Genomic DNA, 27,081 nt, shown 5'->3' on the forward strand with positions numbered 1-27,081 from the left:
TTTCATTCTGTCTTTCAGCTTCAACGATCATCATGGATATTGGCATACTACATGGAGTTGCTGGAAAAGCGCAGCAGGTCAGGCAGCATCCAAGGAGCAGGAGAATCGACGTTTTGGGCATGAGCCCGAAGAAGGGCTCATGCCCGAAACGTCGATTCTCCTGCTCCTTGGATGCTGCCTGACCTGCTGCGCTTTTCCAGCAACACATTTTCAGCTATGATCTCCAGCATCACTTTCTCCATACTACATGGAGTATTCGGTCTACCTTGTAGTCCCTGTAAAGAGATGTGTGCCATGCTGTTACCTCAGTTATCTCCGCCTCCTTAGATCCATCAAACAATTCTTCCACACTGCACTCACCTGTCAATAAGCCTGGTCTTTGAATGTTCCCTTAGGACCCCAGGGGCAACTCTGCTATTTGCAGAATACTCTTGCTGTTTCCAGTGGTATCTCTCAAATACAGTACAGAACCTATTGTTCTCTTTGACCTGTGTAATTTCCTAAGAACACCGCCAAATTCATTTTCTCTCTGCAATAAACAGTCCTGAATGAGTCCCCAATCTTTGTCCTGCCTTCCAAAGTTCTTGCGCTGAGAATCAAGTGTTATTCTTCCTGGCATTGTCAGATAAGGTAGATTGGAATAAATACACAGAATGGCCAGATAACAAGAAAAGTTCCTGGAGTGGCACAGGCTGGCATTAGAGGTTAAAATGATTTAGAATTGCATATTTTGTAGGAATTAACTGCAATATTCAAACAAATGATGGACAATTCCTCCCCCTCCCCCACCACCAAACCCTCGAAACTGGAAGTTACTTCTTCTCAGTTGGTTTAGTCATTTACACAGGGAACCTTCAGATGATTAAGTTTTTGTAAATCCCGATGCAGTACGAAATTGATAGAACCATTCTCGATTCAGCACTGTCACCCTCTCCACAAACTGCACCTCCCTGGACTAATTACACGCTCAAAACATTCACAACGACCCACCCCACGCCTTAACAAATCACCACAGCTGGCGACTAAGCTTACACACTCAGACCCCACCAACAGCCGCTCTGAGCCCCCAGAAATAATCATGTGCCCTCACACGCATCTGTCCTGATCTCATCATTGCCACTCTCCATGCCACTGACCTGGTATTCACCCCATCAGCCTTGCACTGATTCATCCCTGACCTGCACTGACATCTTTCCCCAAGCGACAGACTCCAGAGACTAGCACATTCACACCACATTGCCACATTCCCCACTCTCTCCAGCCACGTCCCCAACCCAATAACTCTCCCTACCGGCTCGACTTGACATTCAGAATCATACAGAATGAAAACACACCCGTCGGCTCACCCTTTCCATGTGGACCAGGTTTTGTGAACTGAACTAGTCCCGTTTGCCTCTATTCGACCAATATCCCTGCAAATCTTTCCTATGCACTTACCTGTCCAAATGTCGTTCAAAAGTTGTAATTATACACTCCTCTACCAGTTTCTCTGGCAGCTCATTCTATAAACACACTCTGCGAGAATGTGGCCCTTCAGTTCAATTTTAAATCTTTCTCCCCTCACTTTAAAATTATTCCCTTTTGGCCCCTCCCCTGCTCTGGAAATGTATTCACCTTATGTATGTCCCACGTGATTTGATCAACCTCGATAAGCTCAACCTGTGCTCCAGTGGAAAAACTTCCCAGCGTTTCTAACTTCTCCTTTTACTTCATGTCCCCTGCCGTCTCGGTAACATCCTTTAGAATCTTTTATGTGCCCTTTCCCATGTAAGAACATCCTTCCAATAGCACGGCGATCAGAATTATATGCAGCACTCCAAACGTGTCCGTATCAACATCCTACACAACTGCAAGTTTGGATTAGATTAGATTACATTACAGTGTGGAAACAGGCCCTTCGGCCCAACAAGTCCACACCGACCCGCCGAAGCGAAACCCACCCATACCCCTACATTTACCCCTTACCTAACACTACGGGCAATTTAGCATGGCCAATTCACCTGACCTGCACATCTTTGGACTGTTGATGTCCCAACTCCTGTACTTAATGGTGTGACAGACCAAGTCAAAAGATGACAAACGCCTGCTTCACTACCCTGCCTTCTGTGATGTACAATTATGGAACTTTGTACCTGTACCCCTAGGTCTCTCGGTTTGACAACACTCCCCAGGGCGATGCCGTTAACTGTGCATGTTCTGCCCTTGCTTGCCTTAATAAAATGCAACATATTTCATTCAACCATAGTAAACTTCAGCTGACATTCCTCGACCGACTGGCCCAGTTCATCAAGATCATGTTGAATTCTGAAATGATCTCCTTCACTGTCCACAATTTCTCGAATTTTGCTGCTATGCGCAAGCTTACTAACCATGCCTTCCATATTTTCATGCAAATCGTTTCCAAAAATGACAAGAAAAGAGTGGATCCATAATGATTTTGCATCACCACCCTCTTTCTCCTACCATCGAGCCAAACTTTTATTCAATTTGCTAGCTCTCTAATCTAATCTAAACTCACTAACCAATCTATCATACAGAATCTTGTCAAAATTCGATGTAGACAACAACTATCATTCTGCCTTCATCTGTATTCTTGTTAAAATCTTCAAAAAAATACACATTTTTGAGCCATGACATCTGACATGAAAACTCATTCTGACTATCCCTAATCATTCCTTGCTTCACGAAATGCAGTTTTGACCTCTGACCGAACCCGATGCCCTCTCTTACCTGTCAGAGCCAACAGATACCCTACTGCTACAGTCTGCCCACAAAACACGAGCAAGTTGACCCGAACCCATCATTGAGGCAACGTAATTTTCTTCTTATCTCATACGCTTTTTATTCGACTTACCTGGTCATACACCTACCTGGCATGCTACAAGCTCATCCACGTGCTGTCCTCAACGTGTTATCTCCCCATTACACTTAACTTATATTCTAACTCTTTCACAGAAAAACCAGCAGGCAGTTGGAAGAACAGAGCAAGCCCGGGAGCATCGGGAGGTGGAGAGGTCAACGTTTCGGGTGTAATCCTTCATCAGAAATAGGGGAAGGTGTCAGGGAATCTGTAGATAAGGGGGGGTCAGGAAACGGGATTTCGGTATGGAGCGGGGCGGCTGGTGATGTACGGATAGGGGAACACATGTAGAGGGTATGATCTGGTAGATGGATGGGAGGAATGCTTCATTTGGCAGCTGGATGGAAGGACGAATCAGATGAATGAAATGGAGAGTGTATGGTTGGAAAAAGAGGCAGGAGGTGGGAAGGGAGGTTGCTTGAAATTGGACCACTCACCAGTGAGTTTTCCAGTTATAGTAACCTCACTTCCCAAGCTCCGATGCCCGTTCCAATCCATCTCCCTCCGTTCCTGTCAAGGAACAACAATTCATCTTTCGAATGGGCAGAAAATTAGGTGTTGTTCTCCAATTTCTGTTCTGCCCCACTTTAGCAATCGAGGAGGGCAAGGGTGGTCAGGTCAGAAAGAGAGTGGAAAGATGAATTAAAGTGGGCAGTGACTGGGAGATCAGGTCAGCCCCTGTGTGGGCCCGACTGAGATGCTTGCCTAAACATACCCTCAGTTTACGTTTTTGTCTCACTGCGCAGCCTGGGCACTCTCCAGCCGGACGGACTCCTCATTGAGTTGTCCAGTTTCAAACAACCTCCCTTCCCATCCCCTCACAGCCTCGCCCTCTTTCCATTCCTCTGAACGACCCTTCCTTCCTGATTCCGACTGGATTCATTCCTCCCATCGACATAACATCTTGGACCTGTGTTCAACTATCAATATCTCATTCTACCGCCCCTTTCGCCACCACCCTTCTGTCGCCAACGTTACCCTCCAGCTCCCCAAACACCAAAACCCAGTTTTGACGACAGCTCACACACCAAACATTGATTTTTGCAGCACCTGATGTTGCACAGCTTGCTGGATCCTTCCAGCCTTCTGTTTGTCTCCGTTGCAATCCAGCATTTGCAGTGTTTTTATCTCTAACCTTTCACAGCAACCGTCACAGTTGGCTGACAGTGCAGTGAGAAATTATATTGACAGACCACGGTACACTGACATCTTTAATTTTCACAAAGATCTTATTTACGAGTGGATTTGTGCACTCCTGCCCAAATTTGTTGCAGGAAGTCCCTGTCCAGGAATCTGACGCGGAGAAAGCTTCTGTTGGCAATTAAAGTTTCTGAATCTGCTCAGAATATCTCTGTCATTGTTTATTAAGTGAAGCTGATTTTCAGTTTTGTTTTCAGAAACAAACTGATCATAATATATCATCAGCTATGTTAATAACTGAGTTAAAAAAAAGTATTCATATTTCGTGCCTAGTGGAATAGAGATAATGCACGGAAACAGTTTTCTCTTCCTTAAATTCAAAGGGTTCAGAAAAGATTTACAACGATACTGCCAGCGTTGGAATGTTTGAGCAATCGGGAGAGGCCGAATAGACTGGGATTTTTCCTCTGGATCTTCGGAGATGAAGAGTGGCATCACAGATCTTTATATCCTCACGAGGGGGAAGAACAGGGCAACGGAAGAAGGTCTACTCGCTGGGAAAATGGCATCCAGATTAGGGTGGACAGGTTTAGGGTGAGAGGGGTAAGATTGGAAAGGGATCTTGGATAAAGGGGCAACTTTGTCACGCAGAGGGTGGTGTATTACAGAATGACCTGCCAGAGGAAGTGTTGAAGACTGGGACAATTACAACGTTTAGAAGGCATCTGGTTAGCAATATGGGCCAAATGCTGGAATATGGGATGGGATTAATTTATCAGAAGGAAGGTTCAGTTTGGAGTTTTTTTTCTCATTCCATTTGTTTACATCGTGATACAATTTACTGGGAAATTCAAGGGTGAAAGTGCTGTCTGTGACTCTGAGGAATCCGGACAGTCTCCTCAGAGTACCTGACTGTAACTGTTTTTACAATAACTGAATGTTTGCCGCTGCATATTGCTCCTGATATCAAGCGCAGTGCTATTGCTATTCGCTGAGGTTTGTTCTGTTTTCTGAGTTTATATTGAGTTCCTCTTTCAACTGTATGTTTGGTCCTCAGCCTTTGTTAAGATGGTATCACTGAGTCTTGTGCTGAGGAACCCACCTCGGCTCTCCGGACAAACGGGTCGCTGATGTTATCTGGATCTGTGAAATAATGAACTAGGAAATACAAGGATTAAGCTTTGCTTTACGGATCTGAAAAATGAGAATTGTAAAGTGCAAGACCCTCTGAACATATCTATAACTGTTGTTCAACATGCCTGGACATTAGTCATGTCAGTAAGTGTTTTAAATAACCATTACAGTCTTAGCATCAGTAATAGGCTTGTTATTCCAAACTGCACTTAATCTTTAGCAGTGTTACTATTAAACACAACACATTATTAATGGTATCTTCAAATTTATTATGTACAAATGACTTTGATTCCTGTGCGGCTTGCTTCAATTCTCCAAGCTGGTAATTATTCGTCTCTCAAGGACCTCACCTCCGTTTTAGCACAAACCAATCACTGCTGAATCCAAACCTGAGTAATAATGTATTGGAGGATTCAGGAGTGAAACTACTGTCTGCAGCTCTGCGGCTTGTAAAGTACAGAGAAAGAAGTCAGTACAAAACCCTTTGGATGTTGCTTTTTATTAAATGCCATCTATCTTTATTATTATGAGCCATACTGTCATCAGTAAACACTTTTTTTTCTTAAAACTCTGATTCTTTATTTCTCTGAAACCCAGTCTACAGGGCCTCATTCTGTCAGATTTTGCTGTGGATGATTTGCCTATGACCTCCGTCGAAACTGGTCACTTACGGTTCTGAACCTCGGACCACAACCCTCGCAGATATATCCAACCCCACAATCTGTCTGCTGATAATGGTACGTTCTTACGGATAGTACTGACTGCAATAATCAAAATATAAACGCAATTATCAAAAAAAAAAGTTGCGGTCACTGTTTGTAGTTGCTTTGGAAATGCTGACAACCTTGAGCCAATTTCCCTGTTTTCCTCCGTATTTGACTTAGTTTATTTCCTGTGTCAGGTTGTGGCAGATACAGTTCAGTACATCTGAAAAGAAAAGCTTGATATTCCTGCTGGAAATCAGAACGAGAATGTGTGTGGTCGTGTGAAAATTGTTGCCTTAATCTCTGCCCTGCTGTTTAAGCAGTTGGACTCCAGACTGGAGTCCTATTGGCGGTTTCCGGGAAGAAGCCAGTGAAAAGCTGTGGCTGGCATCAGTGGCATGCTGACAGTTTTAAACGGTAATTCTGGGGTCGTGCTCAGTATCTGCGCTTGCCTTACCTTCCAGGAACTGAGCCAGTTCGGCCTTCAGGTTGGAGACAGAATCTGTTAATCTGGGTGGATCCCACTGTCGGAAAGTGCACAGCGAACACCTGAAGTTACTCAGAGAGAGGGACAGAGAGACAGAGTAACTTGATGAGCAAATGTCCGAGACTTGCCTGGCCAGGATGGATCAGCAGAACGAAAGGAGAAATGGGGTGTGTGGCATCCTGTTATTTTGAGTGAATAAGCACTGGGAGTGTTTTAGAACTGCTCTACCAGTGTTTCTTACATTAACGAGGGAGCTGGACTGGCATCACTGTGAAAATTGAACACCGTGTGCTTAGTGAAGCCTGATTTCTTCAAACAGTTCGACCTGGAAATCCAAACCACGATTGATTGTGGAGAGCCGTGATTACTCTGTGAAATCTCCTGAAAAACCATGGGACAGTGAATGGTGTTTGTTGCACTGGTGAGGTGCTGTATAGTGACATTCACCTAGAATTTTCTTTCTGAACTAGATGTAATTGTTGATCTAATGAATGCTTTCTGACAGTTTGAGCCGTCATCCTTTCTCACTCTTGTCACTTTCCAGTTTTAGTTTATTGTGATAGACAGGGTGATCCATCAACTTCAAACTAAATTATTGATGTAATCGACGTTTAATTTATTTTCATTATGTTCATGCATTAAACATTGCCAGTTGATGACATGCTGTCTTGCATTCTGTTTAAAACATTTGATGTGAGTGTTTTAATACATTCACACAGAAGCTTGTGCAGATTCGAATTGAGGATTAGTGAAGTTAACTGATAACATTCAAGTATGATTGTGACAAGGGGGTAGAACACAACAGGCTGAGAGACCATTGACTTTTAGTTGAAGAGAGCAAACGCAGACAGCTCCATTTGTGATGACATTTGGTGACAGGATAAAGAACAAATCTTCTACCTTGCCATATATTTGTTGGAACCCTGATCCCTAGCATGCTAACAAGGTTTGAGAACACACAAACCTCTGATTTAAAAACAACTATTTCACTACTGAGCCACAAGTAACACCGATGTAAAATGTCAATCCATCAGCGTGACTTAACTGTGCGACAGATTTCAACAAATGAGCACCAAGGATGTCTGCATAGCGTCCAAAAGTATCTATAGGATGTTATCTGAGGCAAGACTACAGTTTCAGCCCTGGGGGCTGATTCAGCAGTTGATGACGGTTTCGGGCTGACAGACTGAACTCCAGGTGCTCACGTATAATCCTCGCAGACACTCTCTCCAGTACTGGGAAGAATGTACGGCTACTGATAGAAACAGAACATTTTACAGCACAGAAGGACACAGGTTAGCACGATGTGTCAGTATGCCTTGGAAAAAAGGACTCCAGCCCCCACACTATCAGGCTCTTCGTTTGTAGGGTATGGTCCCTCAGGTGTATATCCAAGGTTATTAACTCTCTTACTATTGAGCAGAAACAATCATCTTCGCTGGCCCTGCAATTCCATTTTTTCCTGCTTTTCTAACGCTCTGTTAACAGTACGTCTTCTCACTGACTACAGCGAGATCTGAATAATATCTTGCACTACAATTATATGTTATCTCAATGTTTTCGATTTCAAAGATGCAATCGTACGTCATAGGAAATGGATTGCAAGGCGACCAAGCATGGAGACGCTGAAAGAGGAGGAGATGCACATGCAACTTGTGATAGTACTGGCAGGTTGATGTGCTGTTTCTCTTGCAGCGAGGTATTGCCAGAATGGTGCCTCAATGTCTACTTCAGGAGACGCGAGCAAACAGTTTTTGAGCAACTGGAATTTTGTTTTGAAATCAGACACAAGAATCAGGAGTGGTGGAGTCATGCTCAGACAGAACTGGGTTTTTGTTTTGCAATCAGTTGGGGTTTGAGTTGGTCGTTGTTGCTGATAGAGAAAGCTCTCTTTTTTTCTCTTCCTCTCTCTCTCTCACACACACACACACACGTGCGCACACACACAGACACAGGCACACACAAACACACGCACACACTCGCTCTCTCCTGCAGCAAAAAGCCTGGTTACTTCCTTTGCTTCTGCATTGTTTCTTTCAGCATTCCTTTTCTTTTGGACTGCAAGGAACGGAGCTCGCCAGAAATACCAGTTTGCCTGAATTTGACTTTACTAAAGTTATTATTATGGGATGCTGTTATGCTGGAACAGTCAGCATAAATTGTTATATTGTTAAGCCTTTTGATATAGTTATACCTTTTTAAAATTTGCATTCAACTGTGTTAGAAGAATAAAGTGTGTTTTTGCTTAAACCGTATTGTTGGAACACTTGAATGAATTGAGCGCCTGATACTTGCTTCGAGCAATAATTCGGGTCCAGGCTATCTCCTTGACGAACCTTGACTGATCGGTATTCAGCTCTGAGTACTGGGGAGGGTGATGGTGTAATAGGGGAGTGCAGTCAGAAATTATGTCGCAGTTGTATGTTCACTACACTATCAGGCCAGCTCAGTGTGGCCTGCAGGGAGACACTGATAGGTATATTCAGTATTCCTGGCTTTGGAAGACAGGGTTCTCCCTCAATGTTAATTCATAATGACTATATCTTGAATTGGACAGGACAGAGACAAGTTTTATTCAAATGTGATATGTCCCAACATCCAACAAAGACCAGAAAAGGGCATCTAAAGGGTCTCAGCGAATTGCACCAAGCTTTGGTCAGCAATCCATAATTGAAAATGCACAACATTCCATTGGCCATGTATTGGAGGTTGGCTCATGTTACCACTCTGTCTTTTTGAAAGGAGGGCGCCTGAAAGCCAGGAATGATAGACCTGCTCGCCTGACATCAGTCGTGAGTGAAAAGAGTAGAGTCCATGATAGACGCTTTCAGATCAGAGCACGTTTAAAAAAATGTGAAGAATCGGCCAGAGGCAGCAAGCATTTCTGAAAGGATAATCACACTTGGCACATCCGCTGGAGATTTATCTTGAGCATATAACGACTAGAGATGCTAACGGGAAATCATTCCTTTGAGAAGCTTTTCAATAAGGTCGCCCAGAAGTAGCGAGGACACAGAGAGGAAATGCAATTACTTTTCAACTCATTCACAGGTTGCTAGCAAAACCGGGATTGGTTGCCTGTCCCTAGTTGCCGAGAGGGCGGTTTAGAGACAACCACATTGCTGTGGATCTGGATTCAAATATTGGCCAGACCGTGAGGGAGGGCGGTTTCCATCCCTGAAGGACATTTTTGAAGCACATTTTTTTTCTTCCAAACATTCGACAACGGATTTGTGGTCTTTGCGAGATTCTTAGTTCCAGATGTTTATTAAATTCAAAGTCCTCGAGCTGCCGTGGCCACAATTGAACCCAGGTCCCCATAACATGTCTCGGGATTAACAGCCCAGCGATCATACTACGAAGTCACCGCCTCCCCAGGAGGGCGAAGCAGGTTATTTCCTGTGTACCATTCAGTGTCTAGTGATGTAACACCGGGCTCAGTAACATCGGGATGGATTCCTGATGAAGGACTTATGTCAGAAAGGTTGATTCCCCTGCTTCTCAGATGCTGCTTGTACTGTTGTGCTTTTCCAGCATCACACTGTCGACGAGGATTCAGTGCGAGGACTCCAAGGGTCAGTGGTAGGACATAAGCCTTTCACAACCATGATTTAGGGTTAGAGGAAATATCTCAAAGACATCTATTCAGTCTGAAGACAACACAAATCCATTGGGAGAATGTGGGGATGCTTCAATGTGGTTTGGACACGTCAATTGACTGATGAATTGCATTGCAGCAGATAAAGTGATCAATGTGAGGATTTTGAAGTAAAAACAGAAAGGTGGATTATTAACCAGGGGAATAGTTTGGGAAAGGAGGGAAATGTCACAAGATCTGTGTATGTCTCTCGCACACCTGGGCTGAAAGTCAGCACTGCAGGAGGAGAGGGCAGCGATGAAGGCAAACAGTACTTTGGCCTTCACCACGAGAGGATTGGAATACAGAGCAGGGAGGTCTTGCTAAAATTGTATAATATTGAACAATCTGGTGTCCTTACCTGAGGAAGAATTTCTCGGGTTGGATGAAGAGCAACATCGGTTTATCAGCGTAACCCCTGCAATGGCAGGAGTGATGAATGAAGAGACTGCATTCAGTCAGGACGGTATTCATCATACCTTATACGAGTGACGGGATGATTCCGTAAACATTTACAAACTTCTGACGGTGTAAATGCAGGGAGAGTGTTCCTGATGACCAGGTAGTCGAGACAAGGGCTGACAGGCTGAGGATGCACAAACTGTGATAAGGAGGAATGTCGTCATTGAGAAAGGGGAATTATAATCTGATAATATATAAAGATCTGCATGCAGACCCACTGGATTAACTTATTTGTTCACAGAATTATATTCCTGTTGAGGAAATGTAAGCATTAGGGCCAAACATAACTCTGCTTGACCCTCACATTTGATGAAATCGAGGCAACAACTGACAGGGTTCAATATAAAATGCAATATCAGAAAGATGATTGGATTAACTCAAGCTAAGATTGGTTTTCTCGAATAACAATTGGGATAGATAGCTACCGAGGAGCAGGAGTATCAACTTTTAGAGCATAAGCCCTTCATCAGGAAAGATAGATGAAGGGTTTATGTCCAAAATGTCGATTCACCTGCTCCTTGGATGCTGCCGGATCTGCTGTGCTTTTGTAGCACCACACTCTCCACTCTGACCCTTTCCCTTAACAATTAAGATACCCAATCGCGAGCGAAATGAATTGCAACTAGGAACAGGACGAGGCCATTCAGCCTTTCGAGCCTGGCCTGCAATTGAAAATGAGCCGAGGTAATTGTTCAACACAGTCCCAAGTTCCCACATTGTCCCCCATGCACGTCGATCTCCCTGTTCCTCAATAACTCTGTTTCACGTATTTTCCAAGATGTGCTAAGTTTAGTGCACAACGTGTATGACTGCAACGTAATCTACACGCCCCTCAATTTCCTGCCATTCTTGCGCTTGTCCACCCGTCACCTAAATGTCCTCAAGTCTCTGACTCCACTAAAACTGGTGGCAGTACATTCCATGCACCCATCATTCTCTGCACAAAGAACCTACCTTTGACATCTCCCAAGTACCTTCCTCCAATCACCTTAAAATTGCGATACTTCATGACAGACATTTCAGTCCTGAGGAAACACTCTGGCTATCTACTCTATTTATGCCTCTCATTAGTTTGTACGATTCTATTCAAGTCACCTCTCTTCCTTCTTCTCTCCAATGTGAAAATCCCAAGCTCACTCAAACTCTCTTCATTAGACAAGCAATCCAATTCAGGCGGCATATCGGTATATCTCCTCTGCACCCTTTCTAACACATCTACGTCCTTCCAATAATAAGATAACCACAAGTGGACACAATATTCCAAGTGCTGTCTCACCACTTTGTTATGGAGCTTCAGCAACACGTCGCTGCTCTCAAACTCAATCCCCAGTTAAGAAAAGCCAAAACACCGTACACCTTATTTAAAAAAAATCAACGGAGGTAACATCTTGAAGGGATCTATGTACGTGCATCCCAACTTCCCGCTCTCCCTCTATATCGCCGAAAATTCTATCTTTAAACGTGTATTCAGCATTAAAATTCGACTTTGCAAAAGGAATCATTTCGCATTTATCCAGGTTGAAGACCATATGCTACTTCTCAGACAGGCTCTGTATCCTGTCAATGTTTTGTTATAGCATTTAAAAAAAAAGCCCTTGACACTATTCACATGACCGACCTTTTTTGTCATTGGCATACTTACCATCCCAACCTTCCCCTTATTATCCAAGTCATTTATAAAATGTTACAAAGATGCGGGGCCCAAGAACACATCCCTGCGGGAAACCACTAGTCCATCCACTACCACTCACTTTCTCCTTTCGACCAGACGGCTAAGTTTCCCTGTATCCCATCGCTCCTAACTTTCTGAATGAGGCTATCGTGGGGAACCTTATCAAATGCATTACTGAAATCGATATACACCACACCCACTGCTAGACCTTCGCAACCTGACTCTTCACATCATCAAAGAACTCAATAGAGATTGAGAGTCATGCCTCACCCCGCCCCCCCCCCGACTATTTTAAATCAAACTCTGCTTGTCCAAATAGACATTAACCCTGGATTGTGGCTTGGTGTTGTCTGATTTGTAACTTTGTTTACCCAAGTCCAACACTCCCCTCTCATCATCATGCAAGAGCAGGGTGTTTCTCTTGGTGCTGTGTGTGTCCTGGGAGTGTCTGGTGCAAGCAGTGTCAGGGCTTCTTGGTCTTTTATGCTTACATCTCTGGTTTCAATAGGGAGGAGGGTTGTTTTTCAAATTTGAGGCACAATCTTTAACTGCTGCCATTGATGTGGTGTCGGGACACAGTGCCATTAGGGAGTGAGTTGCTGGATCTTGACACAGTGACACTGATAAAATGGCAGATAAATCTCCAAGTGGTGATAGTGAGTGGCTCAGATGGGACCTTGCAGGGGGTGGGGTTCACTTATATATCCTGCTTTTGACCTTCTACTTGGAAGTGGTCGTGGGTTTGGAAAGTGCTGACTAAGGATCATTGTTGTCTTTCTGCTATGCATCTTGGCAGTGAAACACACCACTGCTACTGGGTGTTTGCGAATGTGGTGCAAATCAAGCGGTCTGTTTTGCCCCGATTGGAGTTAAGCCCTTGTGTGTTGTTGGTGCTACGCCCATCCGGGACAAGTGGGGAGCATTCCCTCACACTCCTGATTTGTGCCATGTCGATGGCAGGACACGATTGGGGAGTTAGAAAGTGAGTTCCTCGCTGCAGGATTCCCAGCTTCTGACCTGCTCTTGTAGCCATTTGTTTATATGAGCTGGATGAGTTCAGTGTCTTGTCAATTCTATCATCGATCTGAATGGGTAGAGTGCGCTGGTGACCAAATGCAATTGTTCTGAGGGCCATCAGTGCTGTGTAAGTTGCCAATTTTATCACTAAGATGCTTAATTATGCCCACAGTCTGACACAAATAAACGATCAGACTTCAGGTTTCATCATACAACATAGAACGTTACAGCTCAGTACAGGCCCTTTGGACCTTCACGTAGGGCCGACCTGTGAATCCATTCTAAGTGGCAAATCCCTGTCTGTTATCAACGTGCTTGGACACTCTCCAGCCCAAATAATCATGCTAAGTTATTTCGAATTTCTTGAATACCTACAATGCTCTGAAGAATGCGTTTCAGGAGGTATATACTGTCCAGAGAAGTTTCACGAGATTGCAAGCGTTTATGGAAGTCCTGTCCTCGGAGAAGAGGGTGAAGAGTTGGAATCGTTGGGATTCAGGAGAATGGGAGGTAAGAGGGCGAATGACCCAAGGAGGTGGAATGGAGGTAAATGTAGACAGAACGTACTCTTTGCCCTCGTGAATCAATCTCAGACCTGACAGAATGATCCCAGAATAAAGGGGCACGCAGTTTGGACAGAGTATTGAGCAATTGCTTCACTCAGAGGGTACTCAAGTTGCGGAATTTTCACTGCAGAAAGTTTTTGAAATTGGGCAATCAAAGATATTCGAGGATGCGAAAAGGATTATGGGGAAAAGAGAACGACGGAAGCCGTGATTAGCAGATCAGCTGTATTCTAAGTGAATGGCAGAGCAGACTCGATAATCTGAGTAGACTACCGCTGTTCCTGCATGCTGTGGTCGAGTTAAAAGACTTTGGAACAATTCTCCTGAAATTGTGGTGACAAGGAAGACTTTGAATACCTTTTAAGGAAGGGATTGAGAGAATCCTGTAAAAAAAGAAAGTTCATTGTTGTCAGGGGTGGATGAGAATGCAACTTTGAGACTTCAGTCAGTTCAGCCATGTCCATAGTGAATTATGGGGATAGTGAAGATTGATAGTAAGACTAATTTCTTGAAGGCCACCACTATGCATATCTCCGAAACTACGCGTGATGATCAATATTAACCACACAGTGAACACACATGCTGTTTATCCCCACCCAACAGCACGAACACCCACGTTTCCCACAACAACCTCTAAACATAGCAGGGTCCAAGTTAATAATACTTGCAATGGCCCCTAACCTGAGATTAATTCACGGCGTAACAGTATGTCCCAGGGAAACAAGAAAAAGCATAGGAAGCACGATCTGAATCATGCACTGAATGTCTCCGTGCACCTTCCCCTGATATGAGTACTCCACATTACTCCCGTTGAAGGGCTTATGCCCTAAACGTCGATTCTCCGGCTCTTCGGATGCTGTCTGACCTGCTGTACTTTTCCACCGCCTACTTTTCGATTCTGATCACCAGCATCTGCAGTCCAGACTTTCTTGACAGTACAACCCAAACCTAATGTAATAACCTGATCATCATGGATCACTAAATGTAAACATATCCCAACCAGCTCGATATCCTACTCGCCAAAATCGCACTCACACACAGATATGGCCAACAAGAGGTGAGGCCATACTGGATTTGGTTCTGGGTAACGAACCAGGCCAGGTGTTAGAATTAGAGGTAGGTGAGCACTTTGGGGATAGTGACCATAATTCGGTGATTTTTACACTAGTGATGGAGAGGGATAAGTGTGTACTACAGGGCAAGAATTATAGCTGGGGTAAGGGAAATTATGATGCGGTGAGGCATGACTTAGGATGTGTGGCTTGGAAAAGTAGACTCCAAGGCAAGAGTGTAAATGATATGTGGAACTTGTTCAAGGGGCAACTATTGAGTGTCCTTGATGATTATGTACCTGTCAGGCAGGGAGGAAAGGGTCGTGCGAGGGAGCCGTGGTTTAATAAGGAATTGGAATCCCTTGTTAAATGGAAGAGGGCGGCCTATCTCAAGATGAGACGTGAAGGTTCAATTGGGGCGATTGAGAGTTATAGGGTAGCCAGGAAGGACCTGAAGAGAGAGCTAAAAGCAGCAAGGAGGGGACATGAAAGGTCCTTAGTAGATAGGATTAGGGAAAACCCTAAGGCTTTCTATAGGTATGTTAGGAATAAAAGAATGACTAGGGTAGGAATAGGTCCAGTCAAGGATAGTAGGGGGAAGTTGCGTGTGGAGGCGGAAGAGATTGGGGAGACACTGAATGAATACTTTTCTTCAGTATTCACTCAGGAACAGGGCATTGTTGTCGATGAGAATACTGAGGAACAAATAAGTAGAATGGATGGCTTTGAGGTATGTAGAGAAGAGGTGTTGGAAATCCTGGAAAAGGTGAAAATAGATAAGTCCCCTGGGCCTGATGGCATTTATCCTAGGATTCTCTGGGAAGCAAGGGAGGAGATTGCAGAGCCATTGGCCTTGATTTTTATGTCCTCTTTGTCTACAGGAGTAGTCCCAGAAGACTGGAGGATAGCAAATGTGGTTCCCTTGTTCAAAAAGGGGAGTAGGGATAGCCCTAGTAACTATAGGCCGGTGAGTCTCACTTCTGTTGTGGGCAAAGTCTTAGAGAGAATTGTAAGGGATAGGATTTATGCACATCTGGATAGGAATAATGTGATCAAGGATAGTCAGCATGGTTTTGTGAAGGGCAAGTCGTGCCTCACAAACCTTATTGAATTCTTTGAAAAGGTGACGAAGGAGGTTGATGAGGGGAAAGCGGTAGATGTGGTATATATGGATTTTAGTAAGGCGTTTGATAAGGTTCCCCATGGTAGGCTACTGCAGAAAATACGGAGATATGGCATTGAGGGTGAGTTGGAGGTTTGGATTAGGAATTGGCTGGATGGAAGAAGACAGAGGGTAGTAGTTGATGGCAAAGTTTCTTCATGGAGTGCCGTCACTAGCGGTGTTCCGCAAGGATCTGTTTTGGGACCATTGCTGTTTGTCATTTTTATAAATGACCTGGAAGAGGGGTTAGAAGGTTGGGTGAGCAAGTTTGCGGATGATACGAAAGTCGGAGGAGTTGTTGACAGTGAGGAAGCATGTGGCAGGTTACAGCAGGATATAGAGAAGCTGCAGAGCTGGGCAGAAAGGTGGCAGATGGAATTCAATGTAGCTAAGTGCGAGGTGATTCACTTTGGGAAGAATAACAAAAAGATGGGGTACTGGGCTAATGGTCGGATACTTGGTAGTGTGGATGAGCAGAGGGATCTTGGTGTCCATGTACACAGATCTCTGAAAGTTGCCACCCAGGTAAATAGTGCGGTGAGGAAGGCATATGGCGTACTGGCTTTTATTGGTAGAGGAATTGAGTTCCGGAGTCCTGAGGTCATGATGCAGTTGTATAAGACTCTGGTACGGCCGCATCTGGAATATTGTGTGCAGTTTTGGTCGCCATACTATAGGAAGGATGTGGAGGCATTGGAACGGGTGCAGAGGAGGTTTACCAGGATGTTGCCTGGTATGGAAGGAAAATCGTATGAGGAAAGACTGAGGCACTTGGGGCTGTTTTCACTAGAGAAAAGAAGGTTTAGGGGTGACTTGATTGAGGTGTACAAGATGATTAGGGGGTTAGATAGGGTCGACAGTATGAACCTTTTCCCGCGTATTGAGTCGGGTATTACAAGGGGGCATAGCTTTAAATTAAGGGGGGTAGATATAGGACTGATGTTAGGGGTAGGTTCTTCACTCAGCGAGTCGTTAGTTCATGGAATGCCCTGCCAGTAACAGTGGTGGACTCTCCCTCTTTATGGGCATTTAAGAGGGCATTGGATAGGTATATGGAGGATAGTGGGTTAGTGTAGTTTAGGTGGGCTTGGATCGGCGCAACATCGAGGGCCCAAGGGCCTGTACTGCGCTGTATTCTTCTATGTTCTATGTTCTATGTTCTATAAATCCCCAGACTTTCATTCATCACCAAACTCGCCAACTCAGTCAACTATTTCTGATATCTGAAGGGTCGCCATGCTAAAGGAAATTGCCTGCAGTTAGATCCAGGTATTGGTGTATAACCAACAACATAGTGGGGCTATTATATTCACTCGTGTGCTGTGTGTTTGCTGGTGTGGCAGTTGCCCTGAGGAGGTGATGGGAATAGATTCAGTGTGGTGCAGGGAACCGGCGGTACTCGTACCGAGCAAGTTCCAGGATTTTAACCCAGTGACACTGAAGGAGCAGTGATATAATTCTGTGCAAGAATGATGAGTGAACAGGAGGGGAACTTGTAGTGGTTGATGTTCTCAAGCAAATGTTATCTTGTCATTATAGAAGGTCGTGGTCATGATTTTGTATGGTCATGTCAAAACAGTCTTTGAAACTGTCTGCAATGCATCATGAGCATGGAATTCATTGCTGAAACAAACCCGGATGATGACGAGTTTCTTGTGCGCTGGTGAAAATGCAGTCTGGACAAGTGGGGAGGTTTCAGTCAAAACTTGTGACTTAGTCAATGTGGAATACTATTGAGGTATCATAGGTTGCGCAATGTTCTAAGAGTCTGAACTGCTCTTCGAGCTGGTGTACGTGTCTGAGTAAAACCACGTCAGCTTCCGCTCAGTGTCAACCCCCACTATGTTCTTCCTGGAGATAGGGAATTCATGGATAACCGGGTAAGTGTCATGAAAGGCTTGGAACATAAAAAAAAACACGTAGAAGCAAGAATTACATGTATAACGTCTTATGTTTGTAAACATGATTTGGAGATGCCGGTGTTGAACTGAATCTGTTCCAATCACCTTCTCAGAACAACTGCCACACCAGCACACGAGTGAATATAATAGCCCCACTATGTTGTTGGTTATACACCAATACCTGGATCTAACTGCAGGCAGTTTCCTTTAGCATGACGACCCTTCAGACATCAGAAATAGTGGACTGAGTTGGTGAGTTTGGTGATGAATGAAAGTTAAAAATCACACAACACCAGGTTATAGTCCAACAGGTTTAATTGGAAGCTCTAGCTTTCGGAGCGACGCTCTTTCATCAGGTGACAATCGCCTGATGAAGGATTGATGCTCCGAAAGCTAGTGTGCTTCCAATTAAACCTGTTGGACTATAACCTGGTGTTGTGTGATTTTTAACTTTGTTTGTAAAGGTATAATCATGCGTGCGTTGGATGAACAGGTACATCACAGCACTCAAATCAGAACCAGACAGTCATTCAGAGAGATTACAAATCATCACGATAGTCCAAGGGGGTGGGGGCTACTCTCTCGAAACATTTATGAGACATTTACACTTAAACATTTTTTCCTGAAGCACAGGCAATTCACTTATTTATATCGTTGAGTCATTCGGTGGAACCCAAAGAGTCGAAGATATTGGCAATACGTGAACAACCATATAACAGAGTACTACCATTCTCACAGACCATGGTGTAAATCTGAAGCATAGGGACTGAGAGCTTGGCGAACGTAACTTCAATAGGGTAAAATGAGCCAGAAACACAAAGAAAAGTGACTGAGTTAGTGGTGGAGAGATGAGGAGTTGTGCGACTTACTCGTCAGGTCTGTCACGAATCTTAAGAAGACCTTGCAAATGGCCAAAATCTGCTTTGCTCACTTTGATTGTGTGAAACACTCAATTGGCTGTTTACAACTAATGATAGCGGGACACGCCTGTCCTCAATCAAACAGGCCTGTGTTTGTCCTCTGAAATTCATTCATTTGCATTAGATTAGATTAGATTGCATACAGTGTGGAAACAGGCCCTTCGGCCCCAACCGACCCGCCGAAGCACAACCCCTCCATTCCCCTACATTTACCCCTTTATCTAACACTACGGGCAGTTTAGCATGGCCAATTCACCCTAACCTGCACATCTTTGGACTGTGGGAGGAAACCGATGCAGACACGGGGAGAATGTGAAAACGCCACACAGTCAGTCGGGAATTGAACCCGGGTCTCTGGCGCTGCGAGGCAGCAGTGCTAACCACTGTGCCACCGTGCCGCCTACAAATTGGATGGTGTCACAGTTTCCAACTCTGTTTAGTTACTTCACGTAATCAGTGTAATGCATTCATAAGGGAGTCTTAGTTTTTCCACTTTATTCCCCAAGCTAAACATCTTTCAGAGTCAGAGGAATACTTCAGCTCTCGTCATTTGTTTGTTCCAAATTTTCAAGAAGGGGGAAAAGAAAGCACTTGAGAATATTGTGCAAAACGAATGTCCCCGTGGAGCTACTGATGAGAATAAACTTAAGGTCCTGGTAATCGGTCATCACAGAATCAAACTGAAAGGGTTCGCCTACAGAAGCAAAGAGACACCTTACAGCGCACTGAAAATGCACGCTCTGATTCGAACAGTGAGGAAAATATTCTATGTGGTCGTAGCTGTCATTGGCTTGCCTGGTGAGTGAAGATAGTCACTGAGGCTGTTCAAATCTGTGCCTGACATAGCTTTTGTGATTGTCCAGTGGGCAACAATGTTACCTGCAACAACACATTGGGTCAAATATCCCGGAGATAACGCTGTAGTTTCGTCTTGCTGCTTCCACTATTTCAATCGCTCCCCACTATATTATTGCACACAGTGTTGGACCGTTCCATGAGGACCAAAATCGCCGATGAATATTATCTGAAGGACTATAGTCAATTGTGTAGAAATTGAATGGAACGAAATTTGGATTTTATGTTTCTAAATTTAAGAGACAGAAACGCATTTAAAAAAAAAAGTTTCAAAAAGAAGCATTTCGAAGAAAACTCATGGATTAAAAAATAAAACAACCGAACATATTCTGGCTGACGCACTGGCTGTCTGAAGACAAGTGAATGAAAGAAGCGAGTACATTTAGAGACAATGAGGTCAAGAGGCAGAAGAAGTCCTTAACAGCAGAACCCCAGTTTACGGGTGGACTGCAGAATTCGCTGGTTTGGGCGGGTATCTGCGGGGCGGTCTTGCAGTTGCTTCGAAGAAATACAGGAACAGAATTTTGGATGTGGGTTTGAGACAGGCGATGAATCTCTTTCAGGCACATGATAAAGGAACGCAACGCAAGTGATCAGCAGGTTTCTTCAAAATTTCAGAGAAAGATGCTGTGGAAAGCAGACACTGCTGTTTGTAGAAATTTGCCAATGTAGAAAACCTATTGCAGTCAGGTGAAATGAGTAAGAAGCTTGAGCTTGGATAGAGTAATTATCCTTCATTGAGGTTGGAATATTCTGAAAATTATTGTTCAGATTATGTATTGATTCTTTTGTCTGATGTTAGAATTACATGCATTTCGCAAAATTCTTCTGAAGCATGGTACAATTCATGTACTGTCTCTGTCTCTCTGTCTCTCCACTCCCCACACCGTCTCTCTCTCTCTCTGTCTCTGTCTCTCTGTCTCTCTCTCCACTCTCCACACCGTCTCTCTCTCTCTCTCTCTGTCTCTCTGTCTCTCTCTCCACTCCCCACACCGTCTCTCTCTCTCTGTCTCTGTCTCTCTCTCTCTCTCTCCACTCCCCACACCGTCTCTCTCTCTCTCTCTCTCGTGGAATGATCTTTTCTGTTATGTTTTTAAAACTATATTGCCAGTACATTTTGAGCAGATCGAGTTCCTGAACTCCATGGCAACCAACTCAAAAGTAAAGGTACTGGGCAACAAAAATAGGTGTCACTCTCTGGACAGACCTTTGGTTATAAAACCGGAAGACTTCTACAAATCATAATGAAGCCTTGGGTATAGCTGTAAAGTATCGAGCCCGAGGGCCTGAGGGAGACAAATCTTTGAATTTCGCGTCACGTGCAGACAGGGTGGTGAAAGAGGCGCGGAGCAGGCTTGCCTTGAGTTTGACGAAAGGAGCTGGGATCTTATGTTGAGCTTACACAGCACGTTGCTGTGGCATTTTCTGGAGTACTGTGTCCAGTTATGATCGGCTCATGATTGGAAGGACATTGTTAAGTTGGTGAGGGTTTAGGAAAGATTTGCCCGGATGTTGTCGAGAATGAAGTGCTTGGGTTAGAAAGAGAGGCTGGAGAGGCGTAGCCAGTTCGGGCGTGACTTTTCAGCGGTTCATAAAAATTCATTGCCCCTGTCACCTTAATGAGGGCTATAATTAAGGTCAATGGCGGGTGTCTTAACCTGACAGTGAGAGATTTCACGACATTCCGCTTATAATTTGAAGATGTGAGCGGAAAGATTTCAAAGGGGCTTGAAATACATTTTTTTTGTACAGCGAACAATTCGTATGTGAAATGAACTCCCGGAGGAATACCAGAATACTTCCAAAATACATTTTGTTAAGTACATGACTTAGAAATGTTTTGAGTAAAAATGGCCAATTTTGGGCAGATGGCGTTAGTTTATTTTGGTATTATGTTCAGAATGAACTAATTGGACTGAAGATCCTGTTTCCATGCTGTATGACTCTGTGAATTCATCAGTACTGCCAGCGAATGATATCACAGAAGAAAGTGGAATGGTCCACCTTAGTCCAGTGACGATATATTACGGTTAGGATCTGTGAGTCAGGAACTGCTCTGAGGCTGGGTACCTGCATAGATTTGAAAAAAAAACTGTTCCATTTGACTGTATGTTTACCTCATTATCGATTTATATCAGTGAGCTTCACCAAATGTTATGTCTTGCAGTAAAGTTATATTCAGCATTTCCTGGAGCTGAGCTATATATTTCCCCGAATCCAGGCTTGAAAGCTTGAACTAAAATTGGTCTGAATGAATCAGGTTGTTTCTGATCTGCCTGTGCATTTATTCCTCATTCAAACTCTTACTGAACACTTTCCTCTTGTGAACAGCAGTCTTCATGCATATGTTCCACATGTATTAATACTGGAGGTGTGACTTTCAGTACTGTGTTGATTTACTTATTCATCACACAACTAACTATTTTAACATGTCTGTGCTTTGGCTGAAATTTCTCGATTTGACTGAAATTGTGAAAGATTGTGATTACGTGATATTAATGTTGTAGTATATACATCACGGAAGCTTGGCATTTGAGCCAACTGTCTCTAACAATCTTAAATCTCCACACAGTCATCTATCCATTCCACGTCTTCCTGGACACATATGAACACATCCTGCCATTTTTGGTTGTCTCTTGCAGGCTGCTGACCCTCTCTTAACCGTGTTTTATAATGCTTAGTCCCCTCAACATCAATAGTTCGTCAGCCTCAGAGCAAATGGCACATACCTTTTTGTTGTTTCTAGTATGTAATTGCTACTGTCTGCTATTGTTGAGAGTAGGATTGCAATTTCTATCGAAGGGAGATGTCTGGGGCTTGAGGAAGAGTACTCGTTTTGTGTAGAATGCTACAACTTCAGGCTTTGGCCTTGCCTGAACTAAAATTGGTCTGAATGAATCAGGTAGTTTCTGATCTGCCTGTCCATTTATTCCTTATTTAAACTCTTACTGAACACTTTCCTCTTGTGAACAGCATTCTTCATGCTTATGTTCCACATGTATTAATACTGGAGGTGTGACTTTCAGTACTGTGGTGATTTACTTATTGATTACACAACTAATTATTTTAACATGTCTGTGTTGATGAAAACGAACTCTTACCACTTAGCCTTAGTAATGGAGAATGTTCGTCTGCATTGATCATTTTTACCCCTTCTCCCTCTCTTACAGTCAATTTACTGACGGTTGGGATCCTATTTCGGGGTAACTGTGGTCTCTCGTCCTGCAGCAGGTGCTACCTGCTGGCCATGGCTATGGTGGATCTATTGTTCGTTATTGCTGAGATCATACTCGAAAGAATCAAACATGATTTTTTCCCACCATCATTCTTGGAAATTACCCCTGTATGTAGCGTTCACTATGCTCTATGCCGTCTACTCACAGACTTGTCTGTCTGGTTCACTATTGTTTTCACCTTTGATCGATATATCACCATTTGTTGCGAGAAACTGAAAACCAAATTCTGCACTCAAAAAACTGCAACTGTCGTTCTCGCAACAACCAGCAGTCTGTTTTTTCTAAAAAATATCCCGATCTACTTCAGATTTGAACCTTATGAGATTATTAACAATGTACCATGGTACTGTATGAATTCAGATGCATACTATTATGACCCTGTGTGGAGAGGATTTAACAACTTTGAGAAGATTCTAACACCAGTATTCCCTTTCTTTTTAATTCTGTTCCTCAACGCTCTGACAGTCAAACACATTTTAGTGGCCAGTCGAGTCCGGAAAGGTCTGAAGGGTCAGAGTAACCGAGAAGATTCCAGCGACTCAGAGATGGAGAGTAGAAGACGGAGTATAATTTTACTCTTCGTCATATCTGGCTACTTCATTTTTCTGTGGCTGTGGTATATTTTATATTATTTCGATGTTGATGATCTTTTAGGTAGAGATGGTAAGTACATATTTAAGCAATTTGCATACATGCTGCGGAATTTGAATTGCTGCACGAACACCATCGTCTATGTGGCATCTCTATCCAAGTTCAGAGAGAAGTTCAGGAACCCACTGGACGTTATTTTTGCATAACTGATTCAACCAGGTAAAAATTAAAGCAACTGAGAGCCATACTGAAAGTGGTCGATCACACACAAAAAAAGTTAGCCTGCTGGAGTAAATAAACACCACAGAGCTGTTCTCAATTGGCAAGAGGAGACATGCAGTTGGAGAATCTGAATAATATTGGCAAGCATTGTTGGATGTCGAATAGTGCAGTCTCAAAGAGAAGAGGCGGCTTTCAGATAACCTGAGATAAATGAAAATGAGGAAATATTCACGTTAAGGAGCAGCAGAACAAGGGCAAGTAGCGACACACCGAGATCCTTTGGAAATAAATACATAAGAAATAAAAATAGCAGGAGTCAGTTCAGCCCTTTGTAGCTGATGCAGCACTCAAAGAGATCTTGGCGGATCACCTGAACCAACACTGCTTTCTTGCTGCATCTCCAATTCAACTATGGAAACTGAACAATCTTAGTGTTGAGCTGAAACTAGTGAGTGATAGAAATAAGCGGAGGTATCAGACATGCCAGAGAAAAGTCAGCAAAGCGCAAGATCAGAATTTCAGTTGAGCACTGATAAAACTGGGTAAAAACAATGACTGCAGATGCTGGAAACCAGATTCTGGATCAGTGGTGCTGGAAGAGCACAGCAATTCAGGCAGCATCCGACGAGCAGCAAAATCGACGTTTCGGGCAAAAGCCCTTCATCAGGAATATAGGCAGAGAACCTGAAGCTAGGGGAGGGTGGGGGTGGGGAGAAAGTAGCATAGAGTACAATAGGTGAGTGGGGAAGGAGATGAAGGTGATAGGTCAGGGAGGAGAGGGTGGAGTGGTTAGGTGGAAAAGGAGCTGGGCAGGTCGGACAGGTCAAGGGGACAGTGCGGGCTGGAATTTTGAAACTAGGATGAGGTGGGGGAAGGGGAAATGAGGAAGCTGTTGAAGTCCACATTGATGCCCTGGGGTTGAAGTGTTCCGATAAAACTGGTAGATAGAAAATCGAAGTGCTTCATGCAGGGCAGGGCAGGATCGATAGGTTCTTATGCATTTGCACTATTTTACGTCTGCCAAGGGAAAGAACGATATTTTTTGAGCAAATTGAATGCTGTGCACAATGTAAATCTTTGAACTGGCGTTGAGTTAATTAGACACCAAATAGAGGCGTCAAGTCTATAATTGTAGTTTCAAGATAAGGGCTGAGAGTCACTGGGAGCTAAACTCGGCACTTCCACCCACGTCACGTTGATCCCTGTAAATGGGTTCAGGGCGTATCACGTGCAGACCATTCTTATTTGAGCGGAAGGAGAATCGATGGTGACCCCTTCGCATTTGTTGTTTGCATCTTCATTACATTCATGTGTACGTCCCCATGTCAGTCTCATCAGTGAAACCTTCATCCATTATGTTACGTCCCCCAGCCTCGAATATTGCACAGCTTGGCTTCACACATCCCACACGATACAAACTGGACATGAGCAAAATCACAGCTGTCTGATCCCCAGGTCACACCACCTCCCAATCATCAGACCTTCCTGTCTGCTCGATGTCCATTCTCAGACATCTTGTTAACTGTTAAGTCGAATTACGTAGGCTTACACTTGTTCGCCAATCTTTCCTTAACACCCAACTAATCTTCTATATCCCGATTTGTGATAACCGCCTCCTCCACCCATTTTGCTTATCCTTATCTCTTTACCTGCTTTGGTCTGGCAGGTCCACAGATTCTGTACACATGGTCAAATTCCCATCACTGGAAATTCATACAAGATTACAGCTTTACCATCCGTGGTAATACTCCATAATCATGAAAGATTCCATAACTTTAAAGCCCTCCTAAACCCCTTCTGTTCCCAAGTTTCCATCGTGCCGACACCTATTTATAATCTCGAAACATCTCCAGCTGCTACTATCGTCCGTATCTCCATAAACACCACGAATTCCCGAAGCACTCATTTTCTCAGTAACACCCCACAGAACTGAGAATGCTTCTAATCTGTAAAACCTCCTCCACTCGCAACAACACATAAAATAACCTTCCCTGCTTCCTTAGAATTCCCTACCTCTGCGAACTCGTCCATCCATACAAGTTCTCCACATTCCTCTAATCACTTCCAGACCCAACGGTATTCCTTCCTTGTGCAATCTTGTTCAGGAAAGTAGCACTCACGGTCATCAAAGGTTAATCGGCAGATACAATCTTCCCAATATCTTCTATAAACTCAGGATGTCACTGTCTATGCACCCTTCACTCTCCCCTACAAAACTGATCATCTTTGTGTCCTACTTGAGCCACTAATGTCCGCTCTATCTTTGTACCTCCCCTGATATACGATAATCATTCTTTCCTCTGTAAAACTCTCAATTTCCTCCAGCCGTTCTGGCAGCTGTGACACATTCTAGCCTGTCTAAATGTCCCTATATCTGTATCCATCCATTCCAATGTCCACGACTTCTGTAAGTCCTTCAGTCCCTAAATGTACTCTTAACAGTACAATTTCCACCAGCTGCGATGTCACGACTTACCTTGAACCGAATAATTTGCTCAGCCCTACAGGTGGCACGGTGGCTCAGTGGTTAGCACTGCTGCCTCACAGCGCCAAGCACCCGTGTTTGATTCCCGCCTCCGGTGGCTGTCTGTGTAGAGTTTGTACGTTCTCCCCGTGTCTGTGTAGGCTTTCTCTCAGTGCTCTGGTTTCCTCCCACAGTCCAACGATATGCGGGTTAAGGTGGATTGGCGATGCTGAAATGCCAGTAGTGTTTGGTGCATTGTTCAGGGGAATGGGTCTGTGTGCGTTAATTTTCAGACGGTTGCTATGGACTTGTTGTGTGAAGGGCCTGTTCCATACTGTAGGGATTCTAATCTAATCTAAATAAAACATCGTCTAATTGTCAAAATGGTGCCAATCACTGTGCCCACCAACAGCTCTACACAGTTTTGATCACTCCTATAACCACTATAACTGCAGTTTGTGCATGCATCAATTTAGCGTCTCAATACTTGTGGTTGCTGCTGTTATGCAGGCCGTTTCCGTGTAATACTCACTGCAGACAACTCTTTGCAGACAGCTTCACTGGATTCCCCACTGCAGATTTCTCTTGCCACATTGCAACACTATGATGTTGACTCAGGCCTCTCCTTGTGGACTATTTTATCGTAATGCTAACTGCAGTCAACTCCACACAGGCATTTCCATCTCGATTTGACTGCAGAGCACTCATCCCCATCAGATTCCCTAATCCGTAAACGACAGGGCACTCTTCCCAAACATTTTCACCACGATTAGACACCAGGCCACCCACCCCAGTCCCAGTGTCTTCAGTTGTGATGTCGATTGCTGGCCCTTCTTCCCAGACTGCTTCACTGAGATGCTGACTTCAGGCGACTCACCCTCGACCGATTTAATGTCAGGAATACTTGAACTCACTCTTTCCATCCCTTCTCCCTTCTTTGCTCACTGCCGACCACTCTCCTCAGGCTGCGACACTGTGAAGTTGAATTGAGGCGACGCT

General features: G+C 44.0%; 1 protein-coding gene across 1 annotated transcript; it reads left to right on the top strand.

The window, feature by feature from the left end:
- The first annotated feature begins 19,445 nt into the window (after positions 1 to 19,445).
- On the top strand, positions 19,446 to 23,602 carry LOC148135711 (putative G protein-coupled receptor 139). The gene is made up of 2 exons (XM_087984311.1): positions 19,446 to 19,512; positions 22,740 to 23,602. The coding sequence occupies exons 1-2, from the start codon at positions 19,446 to 19,448 to the stop codon at positions 23,600 to 23,602; spliced, it is 930 nt and encodes a 309-aa protein (XP_087840437.1).
- The last annotated feature ends 3,479 nt before the right edge of the window (positions 23,603 to 27,081 follow it).

The sequence above is a fragment of the Chiloscyllium plagiosum genome, unplaced genomic scaffold (genome assembly GCF_037043375.1).
Source record: "Chiloscyllium plagiosum isolate Xiang-an unplaced genomic scaffold, Cpla_swu_hap1 HiC_scaffold_48, whole genome shotgun sequence".
NCBI lineage: Eukaryota > Metazoa > Chordata > Chondrichthyes > Orectolobiformes > Hemiscylliidae > Chiloscyllium > Chiloscyllium plagiosum.

Excerpts from the sequence above, each read along its gene's own strand:
- LOC148135711 (XM_087984311.1), top strand. The coding sequence starts at position 19,446 with ATGCACGCTCTGATTCGAACAGTGAGGAAAATATTCTATGTGGTCGTA. Across the intron at positions 19,513-22,739 it reads AGCTGTCATTGGCTTGCCTG|TCAATTTACTGACGGTTGGG; the intron begins GTGAGTGAAGAT and ends CCTCTCTTACAG.